Genomic DNA, 20,335 nt, shown 5'->3' on the forward strand with positions numbered 1-20,335 from the left:
AAAGGCCTGTTCCCTGCCAGAATTCTGTAGCATGCTATTGCGCTCTATGTGTGAAACAGTGGTCTCTCTGCAAAGGTCAGATGTGCGGAAGCAAACTTAGGAAGCATGAACATTGCCTATTGAATCATTTTGCTCTTACTTATTATAAGCTGCAAACAGCATAGGTCCCATGGCCTGCTTTCTTGAGCATGCTGCAGTTTAGCTGTGTACCATTTTTTTAAATTTGTGCTTGTATGTAACAAAAGATTGCAACATTGCTATAGCAAAAAAATACTCTCCATGGTCCTGAATAACTGTGATGATGATCTGTGTCTTATTCATTGTATCTTTTTGATTTTTTTTGTCCGCCAAAAGAAAAAAAGTTGGACCTCTGATGACCATTTGCCATAGTTTGGGAAGGGGTGTGGCCAGAAGACTGTAAGGAGTGTGATTGGTGGGTGTGAGGAAAGGCATGGATGGGATATCTCTCTGCATGAAAATCCCAGGGGTAGTTTATAAAAGTCTATTGAGATTCACCATTAATTTTGGCCTTTTATATTTATGTTTTTTTTTTGCCTTTTTTTTTTACAAGTTCCTTTTTCTTCCTTTCCTTTGCATCATTTTTCAAAATGCAATTAGACTTTTGATTATTTTTTCCCATGATGAGTATATGAACTGTTTTTGCTGATGTGTATGCAATATGTTTTTAGGTTTTCAGCAGATTTATTTTTTTATTTTTTATTTTGCTATTTAGCGTTATACAGTTCTCATTATGCCCGGAATGATTTTAGATTTATGTATCCAAAAACAGCCACTGGTTTATATTACAAGAAGAAGTGAGAATATTTATCCCGGGGACACATGTTTACTCCTGTCTTCATTGACCTACTTTACTATAACTATAAACAGTGTTGCAATTAGGTCTGGGATTGCCTGCTAAAGCTACCCTCAGGTATTAATTAAAAATAATAAAAAGGTTACCATTTTGGGTTACACAGTCACAGTGGCAATATTTGCCCAGAGTGTGCCTTCAGGCCATTGGTTTTTATTTAGAAGTGCAGTACCCATTTTTTTCCACACGGTGGCAGAAAAGAACCATTGACTTTGCTCTGTGTTAGCTAGGTAGATCAATCTTTATTAAATGTATTTTATAATATAATATATTTATATAGCACCAACATATAATGCAGCAATGTTCATAGTCCATAGTCATGTCACTAATGGGCCCTCAGAAGACTCATTACTATAGCTATAGTGTAATGTCCCTCTTGTCCCCCTTGTCTAAAGCATGGTAAGGCAAGTCACCAGTATATTAATCAGTATGTAATTCACTTACACACAGGGAAAACATACAAACTTCATGCAGATAGTGTCCTAGCAGAGACTTGAACCTGGGACCCCAGTGCTGAAAGAAATAAATGTACTGAAGTCAGTTTGAGAGGAAATATTCTTTCTACATTCCTGTGTAGTGGGACATTTTTTGGGTCATTTACACGAACCAGAGCTGTGCAGAACAATACCCCTTTATTCTTATTTATGTTCAGTGGTGAATTTAAGAGTTGCTGGATCACCCAGGTTCTCCCATGATAGTCTATCTTCTCCAGTCTTCTGTAGCTTTATTAATCAGACCCATTGTGTATTGCCATGGCACACCCATTAAGCCTAGATATTTCTATGCACAATGCCAATGCACTTCTTCCATATTTTTCAGGATCATTTTCCTGGATGAAACATGTCCTGAATATCACCTTGTTAATATAATAAGAGATTTCACTATGATGTCTTTGGTCCCTATGATGCTGTATGGTACTTATCGGCTTTTCTGCTCTTTCCATCTACTTCTTGTGATATAGATCAGGGATGACACTTGTAAATTCAGAAATATATGACACATATCAGCCTTTGCTGCATATTTTTACTTTGTGACTTTTTACAATGTTGCAGTCCTATCACTGGGGAAGAGGAGACTGAAGGAATGCTTTTTCCTGCCTGCAGCTGACTCATGACATCATCTCAGCCTAGGCAAAGTCGACTGGAACTCAATGGCAGCTTTTATGATTTTTTTTTTTTTATAATTTATGTAATTTCTATGAATTTCTTTCTTTTTTTTCATACCAATAGAACTTTTCCATATAAAGATACTGCTCTCTATTGTATTTATATACTGAAAGCCCCTTAGGGCGCTGCAGCCATACGAGGATACATTGTAATATATAGAATTCCTTGAAAATCTTTTTTCGTTGAAAAGTTTTTGTTGCCTAAAAAAGGAACTTGTTCTACATACAGAGCTGCTGAGTCTGATTATTGTAGATATATAAAATAAAAAATATTGAAGCCGTAAATATGTTGCCGATGTGCCCGGCTGTACACCCGCCTCCTCCATATTGTCCTCTTTTTGTCTGCTGGAGCTGCAGGGATTTTAAAGACACAAAGCGTTGCAATTTACATGCTGCATTTCCTCTTATCTCTCCTGCGACGTCCATCTCTGTGGCTTTTCTTGTCATCTTTTCTTACTTAAAATCTCTGAAAAGCGGCAGGCGGATTGTAACATTGACGGTAAAGAACCCTCATTACCATAAGCTTCAGCGAAGAATGAAACATTGTAATGTGGTGGTGGAAGTTCCCCCATCAACAACTAATGGGGTTTAAATGGAAAACAGAGGCAAGGCTCCTATCCGCTGGTGGTATTGTGAATGGATTCTGCTTTGGAGTGGATTATTAACCCCTTTGTGACTGATGAGCTCTAACTTGTAGCACATTGGCTGTCTGTGTGCCTATTGGGGGAGATTTATCCTTATATCCTGCCCTGGAGACAAAATAGGATGTAGAGGAAATATCTTCAAACAAGGTTAAACCTGTCATGGGGCTAAAGGCTGAGAATTGCTGACTTCTTGCTAATCTCCTGGCTATCTGGCTGAATATATTGCTCTGAACAAGAAATTTATATACAAACAAGAACTTTTACCTTTCCTTATGGGTATTTAAGTTCTAGATCAACGATTGAAAGTAGGCAGGGTCAAGGGAAACTCACCCACCTTCAATCCAGAAACATCCTTTGTACTACCACTTCTTGACCACAAGATGTCCTCAGTCTTAAAAACCCACCATGTGCACAGTGTTAATAAAGAACAGCTAAGACTGCAGTACCCATCTTCAAACTAAAATATCTCTTCTTGGCCACAATATGCCCTCAGTCCTAAAGCCTCCTGAGGAGCTTTAAAAAAATAGGGCATCTCAGGCTGCAGGATTCACCTTTGATCCACAGCTACCCCTTGCACTACTTCTTCTTTGATACAAGATGTCCTTAGTCCTAAAGCTGCCTACCCTAACAGAGCAGTATAGGCTATAGCAGTGGTCGCCAACCTTTTTGAACCCAAAGACCACTAATTTTACCAGACTGCGCATGCGCAGGGAGCCAGAAACTTTCCCCATAGTGCCGTCATGATGCCAGAACCCACACACTCTCCCATCGCAGGTCTGCAATGGGAGAGAGTCCAGGTTGTGATAAAAAATTAACCCGCGGACCACTGGTTTGCTACTGCTGGGCTACAGTACTCACCTGAGTCAGTATTAACCCCTGCAGTACCTCTTTTCAGCCACAAGATGTCCTCAGTCTTCCAGGGTTAATTGACCTTCAGTGTCAATGAACCTAACAAAATGGAGGACTTGCAATGGGTGGGTCCCATCTTTAACACTGCTCTCACTAGAAGAAGACCCTGTACCTCATGTGCCAAACCTGACAAGGTAAATATTATATCATGGACTGGTGTGTGTGTCAAGGATGGGGGTGCTGAGCCTACAATAGGCTTTGCAATGTGTTAATCCAATCCACATCTCTCTACTTTTATCCCGCATTAATTTCTCTGCGCACCTGCCTGATAAAACGATCGATCCTCCCTGCAATCTGTTGGTTTGTAATTAGCAGGCGACAAAATAAATAAAGAATCCAGGGCTTGTTATCGTAATGACAAACACAACTAATGACCACAACACTATTCAAACACCAAATTGCAAGATATTGATGAATTGTGATTGACTGCTTGTATTGTCACCTACTAATAAACTAGAAATAAATTGCGCTTCTGTTTCTGCAGCATACAATTTCCATTTCCTCTACCTGTACAATAGCAGATAAGTGGCCTGCAGCTTTGGATTTTTACAATTGTTTTCCCACAATATGCATGAACTTAGTATATTCTCCCTGAGGAATATTTAAATGATTCCCCTGCCAATTCTACCCATGTTCATCCTCATTGTCCTATTGTGACTGCTGTGCACTTTTGACCATTGGCCACTAGGTGGCAGAACGAGTCATTGTTTTAATGCACTGAAATGAGAAATGTAAAAGGGATTCCAATGGCTGCCAGTAAACTTTCAGCCGAATTGACAGGGGGTTCATTTTTAAATTTTCGATGCTCCCTTTGCACTTTCATATTTCCTGCGAATAGGGAGGACAAAGGACATACATGTGCCACGCCCCAGTAATATGACCAATACAGAATAATTAAGTGATTAGTTAAACCCCCTTCCAAAAACTGTCAAGTTTTTTAAAACTCTTTTTTTTCTTGCATATTACTGCTGCTGATTTTTTCCTTTTAAGCACTTCCTGTCTACATGCATTCCCTCCAATGTCAACTGCACATCATTGCGCCTTTTGACAATGGTGGACCATCTGCTGCATGGTGCATTTCCTGCGCTCCCCTTCCCTGTAATATAGCTCATCAGTTCTTAGATATTGTAATACATTTTTATTTCCTAATTATCATCTGGTGATCCCATCAGTGACACACTCTCTGTACCATAGAACATCTTGTCTACATAATAAAAAGATATAAAAGTGGAGATTTTCTGTAGCCCACAAAGACAGCTGGAAAGAATGTGGCTGATAACAGTGCAGTTAGGTGCACAGGAAGTTATCGACTCATTGGATTTCTGGCAGGATTATCAGGCTTTATATTGCACTTAATAAACAGATATAAAAATGCATTCAATAGTATTCAGTAAACTATTCAGAGCAAATATGAGAAATTCATTATTCAGGGTATATATACAAATATGATGCAGCATGTATAAGTAAAATCATTACGCATGTGGAAATAATTTGTCATTTTAATCACAAGCAGTTTATGTTAATAAATAATGACAGGATGCAACTGCCTGACCCCCTCATGAAAATTCATAATTCAACTTAATTTTATTGCCGGTCCTCGCTGGCGGTTCCCAGCGCAGCTTCTGTCATATTACTTTAATTGATTGACGACATTCTCCCCAAAGCTCCCGTGTGAATCTTAAAGAGAACCTTTCACCACATTTGAAGAAAATTCCCTTTTCATACCTCCACCCTCCACCATTTAGGCTGGGTCTACACAGACATTTTTAAAAACACATGTAAACTTATATATTATATTTATATATTTTATGCATTTTATTACCATTTTAAGACTTGCATTTAAAACGCTGGAAAACGCCTATGCTGTTTTTTTTGGCGTTTTCCCGCGTTGTTAACGCATTTGAATTTAGGTGCTCAAAAACACGAGAAAACGTCCCATTGAAATCAGTGGAAGCATTTACCCGTATTTACCCACTTTTTCCCGCGTTTTTGGGTGTTTTCCGGCTTTAACCCAGTGTTTTATTTTTTTAAACGTTGCAAGCAACATTTTGGATAAAGCTCATAAACGTGCCTCAGGGAAACGTCCTGGTGTAGATTAGCACATTGGAATGCATAGGGATTTCAAACATGAGCTTTAAAAGCCTCAGGTTAAACGCTGGGGAAAACGCCCTTGTAGACTAAGCCTTATGTCAAGTTTAAACGGGCGGTAAGGTTGTGGTGTGGTTACCGCTTCCTAATGCCTGTGAACTGGAGATTCTACTTGTAGCGCCCCTTGTGGCCAACCGTAAAGTACTGCCTGCAGTCAAATGTTGGAACAATGATTCATTAAGAACAGCACAGTGTTTAAGGAAGCCATGCAGCTGGCATTTACCAACTACTGGAAGCCTCCCAGAATTATGCTGCAAGGTAATCCTATCACTGTGTGATAGGATCATTATTTCATTAAAACATAAAAATCATTATTTTTTTCCTTTTTTATTTATATTCAGGCAATACAAGTCATTAGACGTGTGTGGTCCCTTAATCCGACCTATTCTAGAATTTTTGCAAAAATGGCCCATGCAGTGCAGCACAAAGCCTAACATCTTTTAGATTGTAAACTCATATGGACAGGGTCCTCTCCTCCTCCTGTGCCATTGTTTGTATCTGTCAATCATTTGCAACAACTATTTAATGTACAGCGCTGTGTAATATGTTGGCACTTTATAAATAGTTCAAGATATAGGGACTGTCTGTGTTGCCTGATACCATCCAACTGGATTTCAGTTTTTTTATGTTCCATTTGTCGCCCTCGTGTGGCCACTATAATGAACACATGCAGACATTTCTCAGCTCAGCATTTTAGAAGCATTTCACCCAGTTGCTCTAAAGCAAAGTATTCATATACCATAGAGACCAATTAACCGCCAAGCGCCATCTTCCCAGCAGAAAGGATCCAGCTGGAAAAAGTTGCCGTCTCCTTGTTTAAAACCTTCGCACGACTGAAACAAACACACACTGTGTAATATAAACTGTAAGCTTTATTTTTGTCTCCAGCTGTTACCCTTTTCATAGCTAACAAATGAACTATCTGCAAACTGCACGTCTCTGCTCCATAAAATGTGCGCCACCCGCCACAGTCACAGAACAGGCAGAACAACTTACAGCGTGAGATTGGAAAATAAAAGTACAGGGATTTTCTCCATCACATTCAAAGCAAACCTGTCAGGAAATGGCAGCTAATAGTTCCATTTTTACATACAAGAGAATTTTATTCAGTCCATGAAAATCAAACAAGTTTTCAGATACAACATTTCTACTTCTTTCCCTGCTCCTGCTGTTCATTAGGACTTCCTTTACAGGTTTGTAGGTAAGATTAATTGCCCGGCATGGTTACAGCTAACAATTTAATTTTCTTGACAGGTCTACTTTAATAAATGGAGAAAAGTTCAAAGGTGGGCAATATCTTACAACAGCCAATCAGCTGCTTAGACTGCATGGACTAATGAAAATCGATTGATTGCTATGGGCTAAAGCACACAGATAAATTTGTAGTTCCCTAAGAAACAGTCACATCGCTGAGAAGTTTTATGATTGATATTGTGAAGATTGAATATTAACGTTCAGCTGTTTAAAGCTTTTTTTTTTTTTTTTTTTACTATATATGGCAGTAGGGAATGTGTAAAAACAACAACCAAACCAAAATATTTTATGAGCGGGGTTGTAGTATAATAAAATCGGACTGGTTGTTATGGCTTTTTGAGTATTAAAGCAGTGAGTAATGTGCAACCAATCATATGTTATCATTCTGTTGCCTCACTATTATAGGCTGCCCACACAGTAAATGATTTTTGATTGGTAGCAATGGCCACATTGGGGAAGCACCCACTGTTATACCTTGGTAATAGGGGAGGACATAGGGAGGTACAAAGTGTGCCTCTGCATAAGAGCCCCAGATCCTCCTCAGCCAACAAAGTTTCCCACAGGGGCCCCAAGTCAATTCAGCAATGGGACCCTAAGTGAATTCTGCACAAGGGCCTAATGTTAGCTTTGTCCACCACTGCCCTATATGTACCCTTTTCCCACACTTTGCTCAATGGATGACTCCTTTCTTTGTGCTTTCTATACCTTTCAGTCAAGGTTGCCTCTCCTAAAACGCCTTTTGCATCTTTCAAGTGCTCCAGGTGTGGCTTGTGTGTCCGACTGCCATGATAGTCGGTAGTAGAAAAAGGCACATACAAGGAAACTCCTGTCCTTTTCACTCTTCAATCAATGGGGGCTCTTTTAATGCCTTGACCACTTAAAGGCTCTTGACCACCCTTAGTCAAAGACGTCTCTGTAAATGTGCTCGTGTCTGCCCTTCAGTCAATGGGATATCCACCCTTGAGTTGAAAGCTGCCTCTCAAAATGTTCCCTTGTCCACCCTTCACTTAGGTGAAGCTTCAGTTTTACATTCCAATAAAGAATGCCTCTGGATATGTTCCCTTTTCCACAATTCACTCAAAGGATGTCTCTCAAAAGGTGCCCTTGCCCACCCTTCATTCAAGGAGATGCCTCTCCAAATGTGCCCTTGTCCACCATTCACTAAAGTGAAGCTTCAGTTTATATTCAATTAAACAATGCCTCTGAATACATTCCCTGTTCCACAATTAACTTAAAGGATGTTTCTTTAAATCAGGGGTAGGCAAACTCAGGCCTTTAGGCCAGATATGACCTAGCCAGTAGTCCGTTCCGACCTAATCCCCCCCTGGTCGATCCAGCCTAATCTCGGCCGGCAGGGGTCGACAACTTGCGGCTCCGGAGCCGCATGTGGGCGTAAGAGGTAAGGAGACATTTCCTTTCCTCCGTTTGCATTGTGGAGTAGAAGGATTTCTCTTCAGGGGCATTCCTGGTGGGGGCGGAGCCATCAGAGCGGGACTTGAGAGAGAGTCTGGCCTAGTGTGCCTTCTTGACCTCCTAAAATGTCCTAGTAGCCCAAAAAGTTCTCTAAATGTTGCCCTTATTCTCCCTTCAGTGAAAAATTGCCTCTGGAAATAAGCTGTTTTCCATACTTCACTCAATCTTTTAAGCAATATTTTTGGCTACATTCCCTGTTCCACAATTTACTCAAGGGATGTCTCTCTAAAGGTGCCTTTATCTACTCTTCAGTCAAAGGGTACTTCTCCAATGTGTCCCTCTCCACCCTAACGTTAAAGAATGCCCCTCTAAATGTTCCCTTGTCCACCTCCAGTCAAGGAGCATATATAATTGTGCTTTTGTCTGTCTTTCAGTCAAAGGAAGATTACATTATATAAAACAATGGCTTTGGATTGGTTCTCTGTTCCACAACTCTATCAAGGGGTGTCTCTCCAAAGTTGCTCTTCCACCCTTTAGTCAGAGGATGCCTCTCTAAATGTTCCCTTGTCCATCATTCAGTTAAAGGAATGCTTCTCTAATTGTGTTCTTGTCCACCCTTCTGTCAACGGATGTCACTCTAAATATGTCCTTCTCTACACTCCAGTCAAAGTATGCTCCTCTAAATGTTACCCTGTCCACCCTTTAGTCAAAGGATACCTCTCTAAATCTGTCCTTCTCCACCCTTCAGTCTAGGACACCCATCCAAATGTTCCCTTGTCCATCCTTCACTCAAGCCATGCACCTTTAAATGTGTCATTGTCTACCATTCACTCAGCTTTACTTTACATGATTTGGTTCTGGGTATGTGCCCTTTTCCACAATTCTAGAAACGCCTCTCTAAATGTGCCCTTATTTACCCTTCAGTCAAAGGATGCCCCTCTCGATGTTCCTTTCTCCACCCTTCATTCAATGGATATCTCTGGAAATGTGCCCTTCTCCACCCCTTAGTCAAAGGATATCTCTCTAAATGGTCCCCTGTCTGCCCTTTAACGTATGCCCCTCTGGATGTAGCCTTTCCATTTTTCACTTAAGGGATGCCTCTCTATATGTGTTCTTTTCCACCCTTTAGTTGAATGAAGATTCACTTTATATTCTATAAAGCAAAGCCCCTGGATACGTGCCCGTTCAACAATTCACTTAAGGGGTGCCTCTCTATACGTGGCCTGTCCACCTTCACTGAAGGATGGCCCCACTGTATGTGCCCTTGATCTCTTTGCACAAAAAGATGCTCTTTAAAGCATGGCCTTTTTCAGCTTTGTTCCAGTAAGTAAATTGGCAGCTTCCATGGTGCTAAAATGGCCATCTGAGGACCTGTTCTCTGATAGGATTAGATTCCTCAACCAATGCTGAATTTCCCCTGCATTGTTTTACATTTTTTTTTGCACTGATATTGTCATTATATTGCACACATACATCCTATTGTGCTTTAATGAGCAGACTACCTTCTATGGACGTACCACATGGATGAAACAGACAGCGAACCATTCACAATGTCAGAACTGCACCACTCCGTTTTGCAGAAAACCCGGTGCAAATAGCCACTGGCTTTAGTCTGAATGCCTTGATAAAATGGAAGGTTACATTTAGTTTTTTTTTTGTTTCTTTGTAATTTTTTTTTAAGAAAAGTGGAAGAATACATTGACTATCAGTAGTGGATTTAAAATATGTGCAAACTAACGCACATTTACTAAAGTGTCCCTAGAGAGGCGTAAGCCAGACTGAATATGTAGACACCACACTCAATATATATATTCTCTTTTAAACTATAAAACAAATATTGTTGATATATATATATTTTTTGTTTTTACAGTCCTAAATTTACAGTTCTTGGCTGCGGAGATGGTAAAATCAAATATGTTATCCATAGAAAAATACAGGTTCATTCAGAAGCTCCTGTTTTTTTTGTTGATGTGTGTCTATTTTTATTAACTTTGACGAATTGCTCTCCTACGATGATTCTTGACACATCAAGGCATGCAGTTCTACTCACTATAAAAACTTGTAGATTCCCGATTTGCCAGGTTTTGACAAATGACTCAACAATTACTCGAAACTCACTGCAATTGCCCCTGCAAACGGGGTATGGATCACCTGGATTAGCCATCCTATATCGGATGGGTTGAGTGGACTTGTGGCGAGCCAAGCCACAGAGGTAACATGGCAGTGCTTTTGAAATGGAGCAAGGGTATAGTTTATGGCTACAACCGATATCATATGGTGCTCCTTGTTCATATAAAGATTAAGAGTTGAAGTAAAAAATTGTGCACTTATATCCGCCATTAACCCCTCAGCCATATTAGTGTCTTTGTTGCACCCTCTTTGAAAAGGAGGATCATTCCTTTACGGCATCTGTGAGACATCTGTCAGTGCCGTCACTACACTCAAGTTTTGCTTTCCTTCCCTTTTTTGGCTCTATCCAAGAGTTGTGTATAACTGTCCCCCCGGGTGCGGGGTCTACTTGCAACACTGAAACCACTCTCTTCTTCATCTTATTCTTCAAGACATTGCGGAATTTCTGCCGAGTAAAGGCATACAACAGAGGGTGGAAAATAGTTGTGCCATAGGCCATGGTGATAAAGCAGATTCGCAGTTTTACCATGAAATCACTGGGTCCCATACAGAGGATAAGAAGGTTCACGATAGATATGGGGGCCCAGCAGAGCAAAAAGGTGGTGATGATAATGAGAGACATCCTAAAGACACGTTTCTGGCGTTCTCTGCGATCCCGATGGCGTTTCACTGCTCGCCTTAAGGCGATGATGACAGACACAGATGCTTGGACCCTCATGGGTGGGTTCTGGATAACAGGAGGAGCCAGTCTCTTGGTCTCTGCCATGTTGCTTTGGTCAGAAGATTTCCTTTTCTTTTTCTTCTTGGTTTTCCGACGCTGGCTTCTCTTAAAGTGGTTGCCAATCCTAATGTTGAGGGCCTGAAGGATTTTAGAATAGGTGACCAGCATTACAGCCACTGCTGCAAAAAAGATGGGGATCTGGATGACTAGGTGGTAGTACATGCCCAACTCTGTGTGATACTCATTGACGCTTACGCAGAGCAAAGTCCGATTCTGCCAGGTGGCAATGTGATCTGGGTCACCAAAAAATTCCACCTCAAAGAAAGGAATGAAGAAGACCATGAGAGAGACAAACCAGACACAGGACAGGAGTAGCACCATCCTGCTGGGAGTGAGAACCCGATTAGCAGGTCTCACGGAGATATCGTACCTGTCCAGACTGATGACCAGGACGTTGATGGCTGTTGCAATGCTACTGAAAGTGACACAGGCCTCATGGAAGCAGCAAACCAGAGCTATGTTCTGCTCTAAAGGAATCAAAATTATGACTATTGTCAGTGGGACACAGATCACACAGATGATGATGTCCAAAACATGAAGGTTCATGGTCACCATGTTGCTAACTGAATCCACCAGGTTGGACTGCATGCAGTAAAGCACAAGGACTGTCAAGTTGCTGCTAAAACCCAATACAATCTCCAACATGAGGAAGCTGGTGAGGGACACCTGGAAGCCCAGCGGGTACGGAAAGTACCAGCCGGCATCAGAGCTGGATCCATCGTTAGTTTCCAAGATGGCGTCATACATATCTGTCTCCTTGGCTGACACCATTCTGTCCTCTGCATAGTCCTAGGAATGAGGAATTTCTTCAGTTCGTCTCCCTGTAAAGAAAAAAAAGAAATCAATCAGTTTATTGATAAATGACTGCATTCACAAACTTTTCAGGGCTATACCCTTAACCTGTTTTGTTTTATTATTTCAACTGTTCCAAACTTTACCACCCCTGCACATTTATAGTATCAAGCCACAGTATCATCAATTGCTGAAAACTAAATGTTTATGGCATGGATGAATTAAAGCAGAATGGGGCGTTAGGCAAGGTATCTGCTTGAGCCCCTCATCACTTTAGTTGAATTGATATGAATTGCAATAGGTACAGAAAGTCTCCTTGTTTTACTATATTTCCATAAGACACCAGCTGTATACAGGTATTACTCACAAACAAGGAGTCATATGGAGTGGTATGGCACATTCATTAAGTGTTTTATATGCACAGGTGATTTCAAGGAACATGACAGCACCTAGACACATTTTAAACTACCAGGTTATAAGGCTTAATCATAGCCTTGGTTTACATTTCTCTGGTTTACTTCAGGAGTGTGAAGGTTGTAGCTGGGCCCCTGAACATTCACTAAACCCCATTGGATTTATTTCTCATTATAGGGAGGAATATCATTCTCTTGTTTCTGTGGTCAACTCTGCACAAAGAACTGTAGGTTTTACGGCAGCCATACATCCTAATGTTACAGAGCCAGTTATTCCCAACAACATAGAGTTGTATGTTGCCCATCATCGATGTAAGGTGGGAAAACCAAAGCCTCTATGGAGTAGGACTGGGGAGTAATAGAAACATATATCCTAATGGGGTAGACCATTCAGCCATGGTATTTCTGGTGGTACTACATTCTGACCCACATGCAACAGGACTGAAGCTTAGTATTGGGCCTATGGCTGTCCCATGGAGGCAGGAAGGGTTCTAAGTCCTTTAAGGACTCACATTTTGTATGGCACAGTGCATTTCACCTAACCAAGCATGTTTTCCCTTATGGGGAGACACCAGACATTAAATATAAATTAATGTCTGATGTTCCCTCTAAATACTACTTTCCAGGTCAATGTAAAGAATGAGATCAGGATCACAATAGACAGTAGTGCAGGTGGCCTTACATTAAAAAACATACACTCCATATGATACAGTGTAAAAGTCCAAAAACTCCAAATAAAGCAAGTTGGAGGTTACATAGGGAGCAAATTTTTGCTGCTGGGCAGGGCAGGTAATGTGTAGCTTCATCCCTATGAACAAAGCAGAGGTACACTTAAAATTTTCCTTTTAAATTGCAGGAGGTTGCTTTCATGCTGACGTCATGCTGCCATAGCAAAGACAGACATCAGCCAGTAATGGAGGACTGACGCATGTATTTTATTAAAGTCGTCCACTGCTTGCCATGTTTTATAGCCATTCCATCCCTCCCAATCATTTAAATTATAGAGCAATCAGAAGAAGTGAGACTGCTTTTCAATCAATCATTAAAAAAGCTTGCTAGATGGGTTGATATGTTTCCTTTTTTCTAAACAACAGGACCTTGCCTGTTGTATCCTCATGCCTGTAGATACAATTTTAAAGCAAAATAATCCCTCTGGTATGGTAACATTTCCTAAAGAGGACTTTCAGTGTGCATGAATAAATTCCTGACATGACTCAATAGACTCCAAACACTATCATTTCTTTTCATAAAAAAGAAAAAGTTTCTTTCTACCACTATCAAAAAAGTGATCATCTGTGAAATTTAGTTCAATGACTTTGCCCAGATAATATCTTCAGTCTGCTGCAGAAAGGAGGAAGCAATTCCTCATTCTATTATCCCCAGTGATCAGATTGTAACATTGTAGCAAGTTACATGCTGAGAGGCTGCAGAAGAGACTGATCAAACCTTTTTTGTAGGACTGCACAGATACCAGGATTTACATTATTGTGCAGGAAATAGGTGCTGACCCTGGATGATGCCTGAACAAAGTGGCTTAGTTCTTCTGGATAATAAAGCCGATGAAGTCATTGTCAGCGGGGCTATGAGATCTCTGTGAGGGGTACTAAATAATGCATTATTAATATGCATGCTTGTTGCATAAAACTTTATCTAATGCATTGCTAGGTCTACTTTAAGTGCCTGTTATACATAAGAAAGGGACAAAAGGGGCGGAATGAGGGACTGAGGGATTTTCTTCTAGATGGTAATCTCTTAGGGGCAGGGTCTTTTCCTCTTCCTGTCTCACTGTGTGTATCTGTCTATCCTTTGCAACCCCTATTTATTGTACAGCGCTGCGTAATATGTTGTTGCTATAAAAATACTGTGATAATAATTTTGATCCAAACCAGGGCCAAATTGGGGATTCTGAGTAACCCTGATAACTTTTCAGAACCTTTTTAGAATTCTTTAACACCCAGATTATAAAATTGTATTGAGAAGACCGTTAAGGTGTTACATTGAAGTGTGCTCCGACACTCTGGCACCTGGGCCTGCTGAGAGTGGGCGTCCTTTGCTGTATCGTGCAAGCGAACAATGCGCAGAAGGCCAATAGCGGTGTGTGCTGCGTGCTCCACTGTTAGATTTCCTCATTAGCTGGAGCCGGTTTGGATTCAGAGCATGCCTCGCATGGAGAAGTCTGCAGCAATGCTGGATGAATAGACAAACAAAGTGGATTTCATGTGGGAATAATCTCTGGCTTACGGTGAATCATCCCGCTGTATGATGGGTGGGATGATGCAGCGCTCAATATATATTGATGATGAGGAGCTGAAATGAAAGGATGGAGGCTAAAGGGCCAGCCAAGGCAAACATTTCAACAAGATCTGAACCTTAACTGGATATTGCATTTGCTAAAAGCACCATGTACCATAAACAATTGCTGTTTGTATTATTCATCATTTTTATGCTTTTTACATTCTTTTTTTTTCTTTTTTTTTTGTTAACCATTTCCCATTAAAATTCAGCTTGAGCTACATGTCACTGCTGAGTTAGGGCTTGCAGGTGCTACCAATGCTTCAACAGGGGTGTCCCAGCCACATAGAGTTTTCACTGGAAGTTCATGTGATCAGATGTCAATTCAAGAGGACAACAGGCACATAGTGTTGTCACCCTATAACAGGAAGTGCCTGCGCCTTCATGGAAGTAACACTAAGTATTATTATATTACAAGCTGAAGATTTCAAAGTTTGAAAATTAATTTAAAATTAAAAATATGTTACAGAATACCTTGGATTTGAGTGAACAAGCTCACAATTATTTGACCATTTATACTCAAGTATAAACCAATATTTTTATTTACCTTCAAATGGCATTTGAAAAATACCTGGTTTACACTTGGGTCATATCACTATATGGCACTGTGTCCTCATTTAAGGTGTATAACAAACTATTACCACCAATTAAAGTTTGTTACACACTTTACATGAAGACACAGCACCATCTACTGATGTGACCCAGGTGTAAACTGAGATTTTTTTTCTGATGTCAGTAAATAAAAACATTGGTTTAAACTTGAGTATATATGGGCAAGTTCATGTTATTTTATGTTTTTTTCCTCTTTTAAATAAATGTTTTAAAATGAACACACCATAGATGTATTTATCCACAATACTTTTATTGGCATTTCTACTGATTACTCTTTTATGTGTTAGCATTTAAAGTGTCCGAGGTTTATCTTGGAGTCAAAGCATTTTACTGTATTTTCATGTAAAAATAGGTACTTTGTTTAATATTCAGATTGGTTTAAAGTATAAGTATATAAACACAGCTGAAGCTGAAGTTTTTACTTGGCAGAAGAGGTATGCAGATATACTTTCAAACCCCTTCCTGGGGCAACTAACCTGAGTGGCTATCCCCTCATCCACAGCCGATTGTCTAATTTAGGGTCACATTACCCATATGATGAATCACTTAATCATTCTGCTGCTTCCTATTCACGGTCCAGTCACAGGCCATGGAAGGGACCTGTAAATGGTATTTAACTGCTGCAAAGAAAATAATTAGGTCTCTTCTTCCACCAGACAGGGCTGTGCTATGTGACAGAACTGGGTGGACAAACTCTTGGGCACTAAAACAACTCCCTATATGTATTTAGCTGATTGCCTTGACGCGGGTAGCTCGGACCTTCTAGCCCATCCCTTATAAACACCATTGTCATAACTACCTTCTACTACCAAACTCCCCCTGCATACCAGCCACTCCCCCCAATTAAATACCCCAACACAAAATCTTGGACTTAAATTGGCTGGCAAGCAGCCGTTTATTTAAAACACCAATAAATAAAGTTTAACTTTCCAAATAATTAACAAACAAATATCCAAATAAATAAATGCCAAAATAAATTACATTTTACACTTTGATAAGCATACATTAACATAAATTAACATAACACTCCATTATTAATATAATTATTATTATTAAACGGGATTATATAATGTTAACATATTACATTGAATATAGCTTAATGAACCAACAACAATTAATTCCCCTTTTAATAATACATAACCATTACAACAGTATCCATAATGTTATCAAACTCCCAATTATACACCCAAACAACCAAGCTGCAGGTCTCAGAAGGCAAAATCCCACCCAACAAGAATTGAACCCTTCCAACATCTCCACCTTGGCCCCTAGCTGCCCAGCACTGCCTTCAGGAGCCATAATCATCCGTTCATCATAAAGGGGAGACCCCACCAAAGGGGATCCCCCCTGCCAAAATCCACCCCTTTTCAATACACTGAATCCCTGCCTTCCAAGACCCCAACCTCTAAAACGAACCCACCTCTCAACTCTACCGAAACATAAGAGGGAGGGTGGGTGGGAAACTTTTTCTGTCCAAAAGAGGGCCTCTCACTATCGTCCAGCCCCTTTTAACATCTCCCATCCCTAATCTCCTCCTATCCCACGTTGTACACTAGCCCAGCCCCCTCTGGCAACACTACCCTTTTTCTTAACCCCTTAAAAGCTCTGGGCTAGGCCCCAGCACCCGGTCATGTAGGCACTGCGCCTAATTCTTACGGCTACGTGCCTCTCTGGAGTTTAGCTTTAATTCAGATTTATTCTTCTGTAGAGATCAGAGGAGTACAGCGGAGGGCACTTGTACGGCATAAGAACAGTGAAGTGCTGAGTTCCATAAGTACAGTGATGGATTGCAGCTAAGAGCCCTGATGAAGTTCTAATAGAGAGACTGACTTTTCATTAAACCTCATTGTGCCATGGATGAGGAGAGACAAAGGAAGATAGCGTTCTCTGTACTGGCGTCCGCTATGCCTGTTAAAGAGTACCTGTCTAAGAATTCCAGTGGCTGTGGCTTCTTTTCCAAGCTGGATGAAGAGCTGTGTCTGTGCCAGGAGGGTCCTCCATGTATATCCTACACTTACCAATAATTATCCCGGAGAAGCCCAATAGGGCTAAGCACACAGGCCATTTTATTCTATTGCTGCTGAGATTTAACTACTTGCTGGCAATCACCTCCCTATCTTAGTACCATTCAGGAGATTTTTGCAGCACCCAAATTTGATGAAAATGAATTGCAAGCAGGGGTATCCCAATGGATGAGATATATGGCTCCTTATGGAGATGGTTACATATGTGTTACAGCAGGAGTATCTTGTAGTAATCTGTCGCACAATTTGCACATTTGCAAAAATTGTTCTTTTCAATGCAATTGAGCTAATTGAGTAACCTATGTAGCCAGAAATTATTTAGAGGAATGCCTCTTAGTAGGTTCTGTATATCCAACCTGAGTTTGTTTTTTTCTTAATAGATTGTATGTTTAGAGAAGAAAATGTGCCCAGAACCCCAGATGATTTCTACAATTGTAACAATTTAATAAAGAACAGCCTTTAAGCCTAAATAATAAACACATTAGTCATTAATCACCTATAAAATAAAATATTCACCCCACCCACCCCAGTGCTGTTCATTAAAAAAATCACAGAACAGCTCTATGCCTGACACCCAGCATTCTTTGACTTCCTGGGAGCCCAGGGCGTCAGAGACCCACCCCATTCTGATCCTTTAGGATAATTCATTGGAGTGCATTGACACACCATTATGTGGTGCTGCTTGCTGCAACATTATGATATGGTACTACCAGAGGAGGTAAATAAAGAGGTCCTGTGGTGTCACATGGACTAACCAAAAATAAAAAAAATTTAAATAAATGCATAAAATGTATTTTTTTTTTTTTTTTAAGTTCAGGGGGTGTTAAAATATGGGTTCAATGCAGACAGGGCTTTGCATCCAGTGTTGATGAGGCCCTAAATACTTATTTTTTTTAGTTGTGGATAAAATATGGAATCTCTGTTAGTTTAGTGTTTGCTGTTTGTGCTCCATTGGGTAAATTTCTCATTATTTTCGGTTCTGGAGATGTAATAGGAAGGATTTTTGCAAAGTGAAAGTGGAGACACGTTTTAACCCTTTCCTGTCTGATCCAGCTATACACAAATTATTAAACATGTAGACTCGGCGGTGAAAGTGTTTTCTATACATATAAAGCTGGAATATATTTTGCAGTACTGATGCTGTCCCTGAGGTTTACAATAGGGACCACACTAGATTAATATCTTACCAGTGACCCCAGGTTAACCGACACATAGAGAGGCTGAACTCATTTCAATAACATTGATTTTCTCTGCTGACTCAGGAGATGAGGGGGCATCTGCCTGGATCCGAGGGGTCATGTGATGCTCTTTGGTGATATTGAACGTTACTAGTATCATTCATTGACCAATTCAGTCATTTATCCATGCAGGGTAATGTCAGCACTGTGTAGGATGCAGGCTAATATATTTTACACAATTACAACAATCTTAGAAAATATTGTCAATAAGAGTTTGTTTTACTGTACGTTTTGTAAACCCAAATATTAAAATTTTGGATATGCTTTAGGATGTATTGCCATTTAAAAAGTAACATTTTTAAATTTGTAATTTTAATTAAAATATTGATTCTGGGGGTTCTTGTTCAGACACTTTCTGTTATAGGGTGACAACATGCTTTTACTATCTCCATAATGTTGTTGTCATCCTTTGACTTACTGAATGGAGACTGCAAGTGGCCATTTACATGCTCCAGTGTTGTCATCAACAGGAAACCCACCCTGTTAAAAAAAATGTTGAACTTCCTCTCACTTTCTGCCTCTCAGTTTCAATGGGCACCATGACAAATAGAGGGAATCACCTTACATAGATTTCAGCCCTTCTCCATATTTCCTCTCACTGACCACCACACTAATATACTGTAAACTGTGTATATAGTAGCTATAAAAGGGGTTCCCTGAAGACCTGAACATTTTTTCATGGGGTCCCTCATGTTAAAAAGGCTGAGAAAGGCTGCCCTAGACTATCTTGTCTATTCATGCACGCCATAATCATCTCCATTTCCAGGACTGTCTAATTACTTTATATGTTGCTCTAGCTGGTCCATATCACCCAGGGTTTCTCCAGAGGTTACTAGGAATCCCACCAGCTATGACTGATTGACTACCCATTGATAGTGCCTTAATCATTTTGTGAGCACTACTATTTGATGAAGTCAGTTGTATGGCACTAATGTTTTTTTAAGTTGTCTATAAGGATAGAATTGTAGTCACTGCTGTATGGAGAACAATGTTCCCACTGGCAACCAATGTAAGAGGTTTTTCCCACTGACTCCAATAAATAGGTTTTCAACAGGGGGTCCCTGGGACTTAATTTTAATGATTACTTAGGGGTAACAAGATTGAGAAAGGTTTGAGTGACAGCTCTGAATGTGCTGGGGCTGCTGACATCAACATCATCCAATATGGTGGCACCCAGATTCATTTTAAGGGCTTTTGGTTGTCAACACAAGGAGGGCTTCTACAGGCAAATAATATGTAAAAAATAAGCTATAAGCACATATAGGGTCTGATTTATTAAAGTGATCCAGCAAACCTGGAATGGACCTGGTCCAGGATTAAAAACATATGAGCAAATTATTTTAAGAAATCAATTCCAGGTTTGCAGTATCACCTATGATAGTCTTATCTTCTCCAGTCTTGGAGAGTTGTATCAATCATAATAATCCATAATGTTATGGAAGGACTGGTATTGAAAGGAAAGTCTGACATCAGAATCTCTTATATGAAACCATACATATATCTTGCCATCTCTTGCACCCTATGCTCCGGATCCAACAAAGCCTACTGCACATCAAAGTGCCAGTACTGCAAAATGTTTCACCATTGGGGGTATGAATGGTGCAATGAATGGCTCGTCCCTGCAGTGATTGCTTATTTAACATAAGCTG

The 20,335-nt window shown here is 40.2% G+C and overlaps 1 protein-coding gene and 1 long non-coding RNA gene across 2 annotated transcripts in view; one reads left to right on the top strand and one right to left on the bottom strand.

Annotated features, from left to right (window-relative positions):
* LOC140337087 (uncharacterized) overlaps positions 1 to 20,335 on the top strand; it is a 42,453-nt gene that overhangs the window by 18,028 nt on the left and 4,090 nt on the right. The gene's annotated exons all lie outside the window — the stretch shown is intronic.
* The window catches only part of LOC140337086 (G-protein coupled receptor 22-like), a 115,139-nt gene continuing 101,060 nt past the window's right edge, over positions 6,257 to 20,335 (bottom strand). The window contains exon 3 of the mRNA XM_072420622.1: positions 6,257 to 12,136. Within this exon, the coding sequence (XP_072276723.1) occupies positions 10,797 to 12,086 (1,290 nt within the window). The 5' untranslated portion in view covers positions 12,087 to 12,136 and the 3' untranslated portion in view covers positions 6,257 to 10,796. The remainder of the gene's footprint in view (positions 12,137 to 20,335) is intronic.

The sequence above is a fragment of the Pyxicephalus adspersus genome, chromosome 8 (genome assembly GCF_032062135.1).
Source record: "Pyxicephalus adspersus chromosome 8, UCB_Pads_2.0, whole genome shotgun sequence".
Classification (NCBI taxonomy): Eukaryota; Metazoa; Chordata; class Amphibia; order Anura; family Pyxicephalidae; genus Pyxicephalus; species Pyxicephalus adspersus.